The sequence below is a fragment of the Podarcis pityusensis genome (assembly GCF_964106645.2).
Source record: "Podarcis pityusensis genome assembly, chromosome: 13".
Lineage (NCBI taxonomy): Eukaryota > Metazoa > Chordata > Lepidosauria > Squamata > Lacertidae > Podarcis > Podarcis pityusensis.
Genome location: NC_138038.1, coordinates 14,000,892 through 14,015,298, shown reverse-complemented (window position 1 = coordinate 14,015,298; position 14,407 = coordinate 14,000,892). Strand labels below are relative to the sequence as shown.

General features: G+C 46.8%; 1 protein-coding gene and 1 long non-coding RNA gene across 3 annotated transcripts in view; both read left to right on the top strand.

The window, feature by feature from the left end:
* PLCD3 (phospholipase C delta 3) overlaps positions 1–13,053 on the top strand; it is a 91,874-nt gene extending 78,821 nt beyond the window's left edge. Inside the window, exons 13-16 of the mRNA XM_080976667.1 lie at positions 5,852–6,030; positions 7,906–8,041; positions 9,613–9,762; positions 10,523–13,053. Coding sequence (XP_080832793.1) covers positions 5,852–6,030; positions 7,906–8,041; positions 9,613–9,762; positions 10,523–10,611 — 554 coding nt within the window. The 3' untranslated portion in view covers positions 10,612–13,053. The remainder of the gene's footprint in view (positions 1–5,851; positions 6,031–7,905; positions 8,042–9,612; positions 9,763–10,522) is intronic.
* The window catches only part of LOC308460612, a 427,618-nt gene that overhangs the window by 332,904 nt on the left and 80,307 nt on the right, over positions 1–14,407 (top strand). The window lies entirely within an intron of this gene.

Below are 14,407 nucleotides of genomic sequence, written 5' to 3'. Positions count from 1 at the left end.
AAAAACTTCCCTAAACAGGGCTGCCTTCAGATGTCTTCTAAATGTCAGGAAGTTGTTTTTCTCTTTGACATCTGGTGGGAGTGCGTTCCACAGGGCGGGTGCCACTACTGAAAAGGCCCTTTGCCTGGTTCCCTGTAGCTTTGCTTCTCACACTGAGGGAACCACCAGAAGGCCCTTGGCGCTGGACCTCAGTGTCCGGGCTGAACGATGGGGGTGGAGACGCTCCTTCAGGTATACTGGGCCGAGGCCATTTAGGGCTTTCAAGGTCAGCCACAACACTGGGGTGAAGCTGCGTTGGCTGTCCGATCTCCCAGGCAAAGGTCCCTTTAAGGGCTGTTGCTTGAGGCTGCTGGGTGAGCTGGAGATTTCAGAGACTGAACCTGAGACCTTGTCCGGCCGTAGCAGGTGCTTGGCCACTGAGCCGTGCGCACCCACCATCCCTCTTTCCCTAAACGAATGCCAGAAACCAAAACATTGAGGCGCTTCATATTACTGTGCCTGGGGAATCAGAGAAGCCCAGGCAATGCAGAGAAGGCTCCTCATAGTGGAGGAAGATGGCTGCCAAATCCTTAAGCAGGGTTTTGAGCTCTAAGGCCAACTCTGAGGCAAGTTTCTGCTCTATAACCAACCCTTAGCATTTGTTTTTGTCCTCATTTTATTTCTTAACTCCTTTTAGTGCTTCGTTTTGTTGTTTTAATTTATTGTTTTATCTCATTGTTTTATTGTTCTAACTCCCCTAAACTGTGAGGCTGCATGAAGCTGGGCTGGGCTGAGCACTCGGCTAGGCAGTGCCAAACGCAAGGTCGAGTTTACAAGGCCGCCACATTTGGAGATAATTGATTTCTGCAAAGTGCAAGAATATTCATTTCATGCCCTGATCTCTGCAAAGTGCAAGATCTTTCATTTCCTGCCCTGATCTGACTCCCGTTGGCACAGTGTGTCCCCCTTCCTCCCAGTACAGTGGTACCTCGGGTTACATACGCTTCAGGTTACAGACTCCGCTAACCCAGAAAAAGTGCTTCAGGTTAAGAACTTTGCTTCAGGATGAGAACAGAAATTGTGCTCCGGCGGCGCGGCAGCAGCAGGAGGCCCCTTTAGCTAAAGTGGTGCTTCAGGTTAAGAACAGTTTCAGGTTAAGAACGGACCTCTGGAACGAATTAAGTACTTAACCCGAGGTACCACTGTACTGGCCATTAACCACAACAAAGAAAGTAATTTTTGTGTGCATGTTTTAAAAGGGAACAGTTTGCAACGTGGCTGTTGCACGGTGCCTAATATGTGCTAAGCTATGAGCTGGAAGGACATCGTTGCTTCCTCCTCTCCTCCCAGTGCTGGGAACAGAAACTTTCTCTGCGGCAATTCCTTCGCTGCAGCAGAGAATGAACCCCTTTGCTAAGGCTGGGTAGCTGCCCGATTAGCTCAGTTGGTGAAGCTGGACAAGCTAGGATAGCTCAGTCGTTAGAGGACGAGACTCTTAATCTTAGGGTTGTGGTTTCGAGTCCCACGTTGGGCGAAAGATTCCTACATTGTAGGGGGTTGGACTAGATGACCCAGGGGGTGCCTTTACAGTTATATCGTTCTAAGTTCTTATAACTGTGGCTTTTCTTCATTAAGCTACTAGACAGGGAAATTCAGAACCTACAAGGATAGGGGTTAAACAAAGATTTGCTCTGAGGAATTTCAAGTCCTGCTGAGATTAGCTGGTTTTACAGTGGTACCTCGGGTTAAGTACTTAAGTCATTCCAGAGGTCCGTACTTAACCTGAAGCTGTTCTTAACCTGAAGCACCACTTCAGTTTAATGGGGCCTCCTGCTGCTGCCGCGCCGCCTGAGCACGATTTCTGTTCTCATCCTGAAGCAAAGTTCTTAACCCGAGGTACTATTTCTGGGTTAGCGGAGACTGTAACCTGAAGCGTATGTAACCTGAGGTACCACTGTATTTGTAAATGAGTCATTCCAGGATTGCAGAATTAGATCCTATACATAAGCACCTGGGAGTAAACCCCATTGAACTCACTGGGATTTACTTCTGAGCAGACATGTCCAGTTTGCACTTGCAAGTGTGATGTTCAGTTGGCTTCAAAACAATATGCTGCTTCTCTTTTCCCGGGAAGGAATGGAGAACGATGCCTTTAATACGCCCTAGGGCAGAGGTTTTCAACCCTTTTGAGTCCATGGCTCCCTTGACCAACTACTTTCTTTCTGCGGCTCCACTGAGCCCAGTTATGTCACCCTTTGCCTGCAGAGCTGGCAGCCTCTCACCCTTTTTTGAACACCCTCCCTTGTGGAGTGTTTCCTCAGCCTCCTCTCCCCTCTCCTTGGGAGTCCTCTGAGCAGCCGCCCCCGCCCCTGGTCTCTGAGCTGCCCCTCTGCCCCAGAGAGAGGTGCCTCCTCACACTGCCCCACAGGGACCTGGGAAGACGATGTCCCCAGCCTTAGTGGCCCAATGGAGACTGGCCAAAGGTGAACATGAGGCCAGTACCTTACTTTGGGTGGCAGCAGCAGGCACTGTGAGGCCTGCATGGCAGAAAGGCTCTCCTTCAGCACCGGGCACTCAGCTCCCAGGTGGGCCTTGCAAGCACAAGAAAGGCTGGCACAGCACCTGCCTGCCCGTCTGGCCTCCCACTTGTCTGTCCGTTCCCAACAGCAAGGGGCTGGCAGACTGGCTGGCTGGACTTCCTCTCCCACTTGCCTGCTTGCCCCGAGGCCGTCTCAGCTCCTGGCTTCAGCAACACCTGGCCAGCCCCAGAGGCATCATTTGCCTGGGGAGCTTGTAGACAGGGCTGCTGCAATAAATGGCTGGACAAGCCTTTGGGAGGCAGAGATGCTAGAGGGCATCAGAGGAGGAAGGGAAGAAAGGAAAGGATAGAGGCCAGTGTTGCCTGCGGCACCCCTGACCATCATTCAAGGCACCCCAGGGTGCCACGGCACACTGGTTGAGAACCACTGCCCTAGGGAGATGGATGTTCCCTTGAGAGAATGACGCCTTCCCTGTCAGATTATCCTTCTTGTCTTTTTCCTGGGAAGAGGAGGAGAGAAGCCAATTTTCGTCATAGAAATCCAATCTGCATATATGAGATCAGCCTCTTGGCAAAAATAAATTTGATCAGCTTGAAAGCGTTCTTACCAGGCAGCGGCAGACAAAAGGAATGATTTGGCTGCATTCCCCGAAGAGGATTGTTTTGAGAACGTTTCCTGAGAAGTTAGGATTAATTGGGACATGTTTGAAAAAGCCTTCAATAGTCAGAATGGGTCTCCAACGAGTTGTTCCATGATTCATTGTTTCTTGCCCTGTTTTGAATGTGTTTGTCCACTGAAGCATGTGGAGAGTACATTCATATGTGTGTGAGCTCATTGGCGGTTGTGCGTGGCCTTTGTCACCGCCAATAAGCCAGGCGGCAGCTAGGACAGGACGAAGTTGGTGAACAAGACTGGAAGCAGGATGGAGTGCAGGGGAGTAAAGATATGAATCCCTGTGACCCACAGGTGTGGGGTAAATAACAAAAGAATCAACCGAGTGCCTGGATTCAAAATGCAGGGCTTTGTACACTCTCCAGCAGGAGAGAGCCCCCAATAGCATAGTTTAAACACACAAAAGTCAAGCAGTGGTACATCATTAGGAATATAGGTTTTAAGACCCTTTTATCCCAGCAGCCCTGTCTTTCTACTCTTGCAATGAACAGCCCACATACTGTTAAAGTAAGTTTAAAATGCTTTACTTACACAGTGTTCCAAAGGTCAGATTCATGCATTTATCCAAGCAGCAGCAAGGAGAACACAGGCAGAATAATCTTGGGTAGAAAATACAGAAAGGTAGCTTCAGGCACATGCTCTAAGCTTGGAGCTTGCTTAGGCACATCCGTCTTGGTTGTTACATGGCGAGAAGAGAGAGGGAACAGGAAGAGAAGACTTCACTTCCTCCCTCATTGGAGAAAAGGGGGTGTGACCTAGCTGAGTCTAGGAATCCAACTTGGTTGTCTTAACCCCTTCATGCACTAACTAGCACTCATGCATGTTTGACTGCAGTTTCCCACACAAACTCCAAGGGGCAAGGCGAGGGGGACCTCTGTCATTGCAAGAGAGAGAGGAGGGCCTTATGACTCAGGGGGGAGGAAGTATTGCCTCCATTTAGGGAGGACTGCCAAGCACAGGTGGACAGGCATGGCCAATGAGCAAGGAGCTAGTCAGTGGTTGGGTGGAAGGTAAGGAGCCCACCAGTAGGTGGAGCCAGAGCTAATGGCAGGCAGAACCAGCTAACTCCTCCCTGCTGAGTTCTACAAGGACAACCCTGAGACTGTTTTGTTTTTGTCGGGTTGGAGTTAGTTACCGTATTTTTCCATGTATAAGATGACGCTTTTTGCTAAAAATAGGCAAAAATTGGGTGTCTTATACATGAATAGTATAAGACTATGCAGAAGGGTGACGTGCGATTAATGGCAGCAGCAAGCAGGAGATTGGCAGCGGCGATTGGGCGGGTGATTGGTGGCTGCGGCAAGGCCTGCTGGCAATTGGCTGCGGCAATTGGGCAGGCAATTGACGGCTGTGGTGAGGCGGGCAGGCAATTGGCGGCTGCAGCAAGTGGGTGGGTGAGCTGTTGGTGGCGCCAAGCAGGCAGACAATTGGTGGCTGCGGCGAGGTGTGCAGTCAGCAGTGGCTGTGGCAAGTGATCAGCAGTGGCGGGCAGGCGAATGAGCGTTTGGCAGAAGTGACCTCCCCCACCCCCCAAAAAAGCTAAACAACTTAATTTCTTAATTTTGGGTTAAAAAAAATAGGGGTCATCTTATACATGGGGGCGTCTTATACATGGGAAAATACGGCAAATTTAGTTGGGGTTGGTGGTTATTTTAATTTAAACTTTAAACTGTGTATTGTTCTTATTGTTCTTTTTGGTTTCTATTATTGGTTTGTTTGTTGCCTGTATAGGATATCCTGTTTTTTAATGTTTGATGTTTTGTTTTTTATATGTGCTGTAAGCCGCCCAGATGGGCAGGATATAAATTTTATTATAATTATTATAAGATGCTGATAGGCTGAGCCATCACTGTAAGTAAAGAGGCAGGCAAAGGGGGCCTGTGGGCAGACTGAGGTTTGGTGGAGCAGTGCCGCCTTCCCCTCACAGGGACAATCCTTCACGGGATCTACTTGGAGGAGTATTTCCGCCTTCATCACCAAAAGCGTGGCGGCACGATGAGCGACGCACGAAAGGGCTCCGGGGAGGGGCTGCTTAAAATGGCAGCTGCTTGAGCGCTGCTGCTGGCACCAACAAAGCCCAGCCCCCTTCCTCCTCTAGGCAGGGCAGGGAGAAGCCAGGAGGAGGGAGGGAGGAGGCACTGCCGCCGCCATGGGAGGGAGAGGGAAGGAACATGCGCGCTGGCGATCCACGCAGTGATTCCTCGACCATCTGCGGGCCAGATCCAGAAGGCAATTGGGCCTGATTTGGCCCACAGACCTTAGTTTGCCGACCCATGTCCTAAACTAAGCCCTGTCCTTGGAGCAAAGGATGCGGTTCCGCATATGTTTTATTTTCTTAGTAGCATTTGGCTCAAGGTGTCTTTCGTTCCTCTCCCCTCCCACCAACCCTTCCCTCCTTCCTTGTGTTGCTCAGTCCTCTTCTGAATTTGCAAATGGCATAGGTCAGAGGTAGACAATGCAATACCCATTGGAGGTTGTTGGGACTACAACTCCCATCCGCTGCAGCCAGTATGGCCAGTGTTCAGGGATAATGAGAGCTGTCGTCCAGTGATGTCTGGAAGGCGCAGGTGTATGCAAAACTGCGCCATCACAGAACCCCGCTTTTCTGCCCCACTTCCACTCCCGTGTAATCTCCTCTCCTTCCCCTGCCCCCTTTCTAGTGGCGCTGAACTTCCAGACACCCGGTGCAGAGATGGATCTGAACGACGGGCGCTTTTTGGTCAACGGCCGTTGCGGCTACGTGCTAAAGCCCGCTTTCCTGCGCAACCACCAGAGCACATTTGATCCTGAAGCTCCCAAGGGCAGGGCAGGCCAGCGCCCCGTTGCCCTCACTATCAAGGTATAGTAGCATGCAGAATGTTTTTGTGCAAATGGCTGGCTTCCTGTTTTTCTGCACGTATTTGGGTGTGCTTGAAATTCAATGCGCTGTTGGGTGTCCTCGTTTGGGCTGCATTTTCAGCTGTGTGTATACTGCAATTCTTCAGAACCCGGAAATACTGTGTGTAATTTTTGGGTGTGAAACGTAGTTTCTGGGTTCTTCTCCTTAGTGATGGCTCTTAAAAATATGTTTTGGAGTGTGAGGAATTCAAACCTGCTACTGTTTTTGGGATTGGACAACACTTGGCTTGGTGAGTTGATGATTGATGTAGAAGCACATAAACTGTTCTCGGAAAACCAAAGAACTTTCATTTTAACTTCTGAAAATGTCAGGTAATGCCAAACAATAACCAATACTAATAATAATAAATATAACTGCAAGTACTTGACAATTATTTTTAATGATTTCTGTGCAATTTTATGCACATTTTACTTACCAAACAAAACTAATTTATATTAATTTAACCAAAACATCTTTTGAATTCCCAAGTCATGTTACAACTTTTTTACTGCCCCTCATTTTTGGAATTTGGAAAGTTGAAAAATTCAACACGCCCTAGTGCAACATTCTAGTGGGTGCATAATTCAGTTTCCTGACACTCTTTGCTTTTGTTTTGTTTTTAAAGAGTAACTCTCCAGCCCTCGTGGCTGCAAAATGCTTGAAAGGTGTGTAAATAAGGTTTTCAGCTTCAGTGCCCTTTTCCCCTGCCATGATTAACAAAGCCAGAATGAATAAAGCAGGACAGCACAAATTGCTGAATAAATTCTACAATATAAGCAGTATTTACTGGCAGTTTTATGCTGGTTGCAGAATTCATCTTTTTTCTTGCTGTTGAAACTGGGAGTGCCTGAGGGCAGGGTTTTCATTTTTATTTTGCCAAGCACAGATGACTCATTGCTCTGACTTTAGTTCAGCTGGCACAGATTCGTTTTAAATTTGGGATTGCATTTTTCAAATGCTCAGTACTAAATCACATATTCTTTGGTTTGCTGATGGTTCTTAAGAGTTGGTGCTTGAAGGGAAGGGGAACATTTTCTCCCCCTATGGAGGATGTTCTAAACCAGGGGTCAGCAAACTTTTTCAGCAGGGGGCCGGTCCACTGTCCCTAAGACCTTGTGGGGGGCCAGACTATATTTTTTGGGGGGGGGGGAGAAAAGAAGAAGAACGAATTCCTATGCCCCAGAAATAACCCAGAGATGCATTTTAAATAAAAGGACGACACATTCTACTCCTGTAAAAACACGCTGATTCCTTAAAAATTTTTATTATTATTTTCCATAGATAAACATAATAAAAAAGGAGTTAACAGTAATAAAGCCGAACAGAGAATAAAACAGAAAAAAGATAGAAAAAAGAAAAAAATAAGAACATGAAATACAACATATTACCACTTAATTAAAATTAAGTGCCATCCATCTTGGTAAACATAATATTTGACTTCCTCGAGTCTCTTCAATCTGAATTTCTTAGTAATTATCTGTAGCTGTTTCCAATATCAATGTTTCAAAAAACCAAATCACAGTTATAATCATATTACATCACTTTCCTTATCGTGTATTTTCTTATTTATAAATTTAGTCCCAATTTAATCCTAGGCCTAATTGATTCTTTCAAGTGGTTACATATCTTTAATATTACAATATTTATTCAAATAGTCTTTAAATTTCTTCCAATCTTCTTGATGTTCCTCTTCTTTCTGGTCGCGGATTCTCCTGGTGAGATCAGCCAAAAACACGCTGATTCCTGGACCGTCCGCGGGCTGGATTTAGAAGGCGATTAGGCTGGCCTTAGTTTGCCTACCCATGTTCTAAACTCTTTCTTTGCCCCCCTCCTCAGGTGATCACAGCTCAGCAGCTGCCCAAACTGAACAAAGAGAAGAGCTCCTCCATCGTGGACCCCTTTGTGCGTATCGAGATCCACGGAGTCCCTGGGGACTGCGCCAAGAAGCATACCGAATACAAATTAAACAACGGTGAGGGGGGAATGGAGTGCAAATGGCATAGACACGTGGCCTGCATAAAGTCCCAGCATCGATTTCTGGCCTCTACAAGCAAAGTGAGGCATCCTTTGCCAGCTGGACTATCTCAGCTGGTGGAGCATGAGATCCTTTTAATTTGAGGGTCATGGGTTTGAGCCCGGCATTGGGCGTTGCAAGGGGTTGTAGTAGTTGACCCTTGTGGTCCCTTCCAGCTCTAGGATTCCAGAGGGTTGAGAGAGATAGAGAGAGAGAGAGATTTGCTTTCAATACTGGGCAGTGTTTCCCAAACTTTGGGCCTCCAGCTGTTTTCAGACTACAATTCCCTTTGTGGCTTAGGGCCCTCGTATTTACGGGACCGCCTCTCCTGGTATGCCCCGCAGAGGACCTTAAGGTCCGTGAATAATCATATAGGTCCCGGTCCCTAAGGAAGTCAGACTACCCTCCACCAGGGTCAGGGCCTTATCAGTGATGGCTCCGACCTGGTGGAATGCTCTGTCCCATGAGACCAGGGCCCTGCAGGATTTAACTTCCTTCCGCAGGGCCTGTAAGACAGAGCTATTCCACCTGGCTTTCAACCTGAACTCAGCCTGATCTTTTATTCCCCTTCCTTCCCTCCCCCTCCCCTTTTTATGAAGATTACCTGCTCTGGGATCCCACAGCTAATTCTTCCCTGGTCTCCACGCTGGCCCAAATAGGACTAATTTAGCCAGCTAGCCCTGGTGATCATCTAATGTTTATTGGATGGATTCCCCCCCCCCCCCCAAAATTGATTTTTGAATTCTGAATTTATTGTTATTCACGTTTTATACTGTATTTTATGCTGTTTTTATTCCTGTATATTCCTGGGAAGACGCCTTTGAGTCCCTCCTAAAAGAATAAATACACAAGAGTCTTCCTTATAAGTAATGAAAAGTTTACTCACATTCAGTTCACAGCATGACCCCTGAAGGCAGGCTTTAGCTTGTAGTGACAGATACAGTGTGTCTTACATCCTTATAAGGATGGGCCCATGTACTGCTGGCAGAGAGCTAGCAGTGCAGTCCAAGAGAAGAAAGGGCATCAAAAGAGGAAGATGGCTGCATAACTGGACCTTTTGTGGGGTCTGCAAGGGTCACAGCCACCTACCTGGTCACATACAGGCAGAGGATGCTCCAGACCAGGTGTAACAGGAAGTTCAACTGGCTGGATCAGCATCTCCCTGTCTTGTGTCCACTCTAGGCAAACAAGGAATGTTGTACTTGACTGTTCCAATGGATTACATCCCACATCTATAGGGCTGTGTGGTGTGTTTTGCGGTGTGAGAGACATAGCTATCAACTTTTTCCTTTTTTTTAAGGGAAATTCCCTTATTCCGAATAGGATTCCTCGCAAGAAAAGGGAAAAGTTGACAGCTATGGTCAGAGAAAAGATGTGTGCAGAAAAAAGGACCAAGTCTTGGGCGTGCAAGTCAGTTTCCCGAGAATCTTTGGGTTTACAATTGTTTTGGGGCACAATATTCCTCTGGAATTGTGCTGCGGGGAAGAAAGTCTCTGTCTCCTAAACGTCTGATTTCCTGCTCTTTGTAGGATTCAATCCGTGTTGGGACGAGACGCTGACTTTCCAGGTTCGGGTGCCAGAGCTGGCGCTGGTGCGATTCGTAGTGGAGGATTACGACACGACTTCCTCCAACGACTTTGTGGGGCAATTCACTCTGCCGTTGCCCAGCCTGAAGGAAGGTGAGTGAGTGGCAGCCTCAGGAGAGCTTAGGTGCAGAAATGATTCTGGAATCATGTATATGCTAAATATTTTGAATAATTGTAATACATACAATTGGCAGGTAGCAATGTGGAAGCATATATCGTGTTTTCCCCCTCTTTGTTTTTCCTCCTCCTTTTTTTCCTCTTAACTTTGTTCTGCTTGTTCTCTTTTCTATTTCTTTGGTTTCCTCTTTGCATTTGCATTTTTTGTATTAGAAACATTTATATGAAGGCTTTAGCGGGGTGGGAAGACAGGAAGGGGGCAGTCGGGAAGGGGGGTCCTTGCCTGAAAGGCAGAATAGAAAGGGTCTCCCAGGGTGAAAGATTGGGAGATGTTCTCAGGTGCGAGACGGGAGGGCCTACCTCTCTGAATGTGGATACAGTTGAACCTTGGTTCCTGAACAGCTTAGATGCCAAACAAATTGGCTCCCGAATAGCGCACACCCAGAAGTAACTGTTCTGGTTTTTGAACGTTTTTCAGAAGCCGAACGTCCAGCGCGGCTTCTGATTGGCTGCAGGAAGCTCCTGCAGCCAATCAGAAGCCCAGCCAGACATTCGGGTTCCAAAGAACATTCACAAACCAGAACACTCCATTCTGGGTTTGGGAGCCAAAATGTCTGTGTACCAAGGCGTTCGGGATCCAAGGTACGACTGTATATCATTTCCCAAAAGCCTTTAGCTTTTTTCCAGGTCCACCACATATCTCCCTCTTCCTTTCTGACTGGATTTCCTTCCTCAGGCTACCGGCATATCCACCTGCTCTCCAAAGATGGGACCTCTTTGTCTCCAGCCACGCTGTTTGTGCACGTCAGATGCAGGAAGATGTGAAAGGCGTTGGATTGTCAAGAATCCAAGTCAAATCTGGCCTGTGGCGGAGGAGTGGCTCTGCTGATTCCGATAACCGGCCGCCGCTCACCCAGATGTGTGCATCTGGACCACACTGAGGAAGCAGCATGCCCCAGCCCCCCTGGTCTGGGCTGAATTGGGTGCGCAAGCAACCCTCGCTCAGAGAGCCCGACTCGCATTAGGGTTAGAAGACTGAAAAAACCTTTGTGCTATTGAAGATAAACAGCCCAAGCGGTGTAGCAACTCCTAGAATATCTCTCTTCCGGACAGGGTTTTTAGACCGGGGAGAGGGCCCCGGCCCATCCCCTTCCCCATTATGGTTTGGGAAGGGAACACGAGATGGGAATATCTTCCTTAGGTTTCTGACAGTCACACAGCTCTTGTGAGAAGTAGCGAGTAAAAGGATTCGTTGGTTTTGCGTAGCTCTTGTTAGAACGGGGATTTTGAGAATGGAGGTCAGGAGGAGCAGAGGGTTGTGAGCAATCCGCCGGTGGACGGATCCTGTTCGAGGCTTCTGGTACAGCCCTCTAGGCTGCAGAGGAATGTGAGCCACAGATTGAACCGAGCCTAGACTAGCCTGCCCGTGGCAATATGGGTTTGGAGAGGATCGGCCCAGCAAAGTACATTTGGTTGGAAGTTGGGTTGAGGCTGTAGGAAACTTTATCTTTGCTTTTTTAGGAAATAGGCAGTCAGTCCTCATCAGCTTGTAAAGCCAGTCCAGACTTTTGATACCCTGGCAACAAATTTCGGCTAGAAATTTAAGCTAGCAGATTGTCAGTCTAAATCACAAGCCACTGACTTCCGATTGTCCCAAAAGAGCAGGTCAGGACTCGTATTATACATACTAGGCTCTCAAAGTAGTACTGTATATATTGGTTCAAGCGTTAGCAAATTAATATTAGCGTGCCCAAAGAGTTCATGTACATGTCACACTATATTTTAAGAAGCACTTTTTCCTACTGGTTCTTTTGAAGATGGGATTACAATAAGCTCCTGTCCTTCAGGATAAAAAAGGCTTGCTACCTCCACAATAGCCTTTCCCCCTTGGTTAATTTGAAAAGGGCATATTAATACACCTATTCTTTTGGCGCTTTGGGTTGCTGCATCACATAGTTTAAAAACAGGCATTATTAGCAAGTTAACGAGCCATTTTGCCAGACAATAGGTCATATTGGAGCTCAACTCAACCTTGCCCTTTCTAGTCACTTATCAGAGCTTTTTGGCTCAGTGCACAGGTTCTGCCCAAGATTGGGCTATGGACCACGGATTAACAGCCACGGATTTCCTAAAACGAGAAATCCCTACTTGGTAGAGGGGAAAGCCAGACAAATCACATGCAGCCCATCACATTCGATGGGGATGAGGGAGTTTGCTTAATTTCCTTTGCAGACACAAGGGGAGTCACGGCTGTGTGCAACTTCCTACACCTAGGTGGGTGCAGTTAAGGCTCACGTTCAAAACAACTAGCTTGAAAAGCCTTCCTTTTTCGTAACGGTAAGGCAAGAGCGCTTGAAGGACAGTGACCAAGGGACTGGCAATACACGTTAAGGGGAAGCATGGCAAGTGACTTAGACCACAGCCCCCATTCCGAGTTATACCTGCTAATGCAAAAATCCGATACGCTGGCCTTGCCTTTTAAGCCCCCAGTAGCAGCTAATGATGCAGAGGAAGGGAAAGTTGTAAAGCAATGGACATTATCAGACACTTTGGATTATTGGACGTTCTCAGAAGGAAGAGGAAACGACTGTTGACATGGGGCCATTTCCCCCAGTGACAGCCCCACACATTTCTTACTAAGGGGGGGACGGGACAAGGGCAGTTTTCAAAAGGGAAATAAACCTTGCTATTAAATACATCTCCCAAGAAAAGTAGGCAGATGGTGGGAGTTCTGCCCAACATCTAGAGAGCACCATTTTGGCTACCTCTAGAATAGGGGTTTGGGGGATTGAGTTGGAAGCAAAGTAGATTTAAGTAAGGCAGAGCTATTAAAAAAACAACAACCAAACAGATATCTTCCTAGAGATATTAAAGCAGCAATCAAGTGAGTTTCTGTAGAGTTGGGATTAGATATTTTGATCTACGGGATCTGGTCTGAGCCCATCTCTAGAACATGGTAGATTGTATGACAATGCCCTGCATTAGACAAATTCTTCCCAGCTTCCCCCCCCCCCCCCCCCGGATCATAATTTCACTATGAACTAAACAGAGTTTACAAATCCAGACTTTGCAAACTCCGCAAGACGCAGCACTGGTGTGATTTCACCCTCTTACCCATCTCACTTCTTTGATATTGTAAAGGAAGAAGCCCCCAAGAACCAGTGTCACTTTCTAGAATTTGATTTTGAAAGCTTCTATGTATCAAAAGAGACTGTTGTTTATAATGTATTGAATAGCTATAATAAAAAATATTTTATTTTAACAAAATCCCAGTGTCACAGAAATTTCAAATTCCATGGAACAAATATGGTGTGTTTAAACGACAACAAAATAGAACTACAATCTTTGCCCTTAACAGAGAGACGTAACTGTGATGGGACTCAGGGCAGGAAATGATATCTGTATGGGAATCTGCATTTCAGAATGTGGAGTCTGGTTTTCAAAATCCACATTTCAACATTTAGTATTTAAGTTCTGAGCGAGCAATTGGTTTCTTGGGTAGATGTTGGATTCCAAAGCAGGCATGTGCTGTTTTCAGTGCACAATTTCAGACCTTAATAGTGTCCAAGCTTGAGTTCCTATACTTAAAATCTGGAACTTCCTTTCCCATTTATAAAGTGACGGTAGTGGTGTAGTTCTCTCCCTTCTACCAATATTCATGTGTTGCTCAAAAAGCCCTTTCTGCCAATGACAACCACGTCACAATGATGTGGCAAGGAAGACATATTGCTGCATCTTTTATTTTTTGGTGGAAAATTGAAAGCAAACTTCACTCCAATAGCTGAAAATGTTAACTTTTAGAGTTTGTAAGGAATGGTGATGCTTTATTCTTCAGTGTACCACAAGAGCAGTCTTCAACAACAAGGGTTGTTCGATTTAGGAATATTGGGTGGAATCAACATTTCCCAGGAGAGGGAAATATTCTGTATCCCAAACAAACGTGGCATTTCTCTGTGTTGCCTTCTCTTGTGGCAAAGCCACCTTTCCCCTCCTCCTCCTTCCTGCCGCTGTGCCATCGACTCTTAGGCTGTAGGCAGCAAGTTGAGACAAAAAGTTATTCAGGACAATCGCCACCATTCCCAATTTTTAAAAAGCAAGGCAGGACCCAAGGAGAATGCAAAAGGATCTAAACAAAGGATGGAGAAAGGCAGCCGAAAGCAGCTCCTCCAACAGGTTTGTGTTTTTTAATCTCCTCCTCTGCAATGTTTTGATTGGTTAAACATTGGTTGGCCCTACTATAGACTTTGGGATTGCTCTTTACTGAATCCCCTCCAGCAGGAAGCTCTCTGAAGACAGAGCTCTTTTGCTGGTAGAACTCAACATATAGCCAGACCCTTAAAAAGCCCTTCCGTTGAGAACAGATTAATAAGCTCTGCATCCACAGTAAGGGACATGCGAGGGAGATATGTCCTGCACTGCTGAGCCATCTCCCATTAGCACACAGGAGACGTGAGGTTGGGAAGTGTTCTCCTGCCTCTTCAGAATGGAAAACCTTACTTTCAGCAGGACTTTTTAAAAAGCCACTGTTGCACTCACAGCCCTCACCCCCACCCCACCAGGCATGACTGTATTCATGTGGTTCCCATCTTAGTCACACACTCAAAAGCCATTGAAGTAAGAT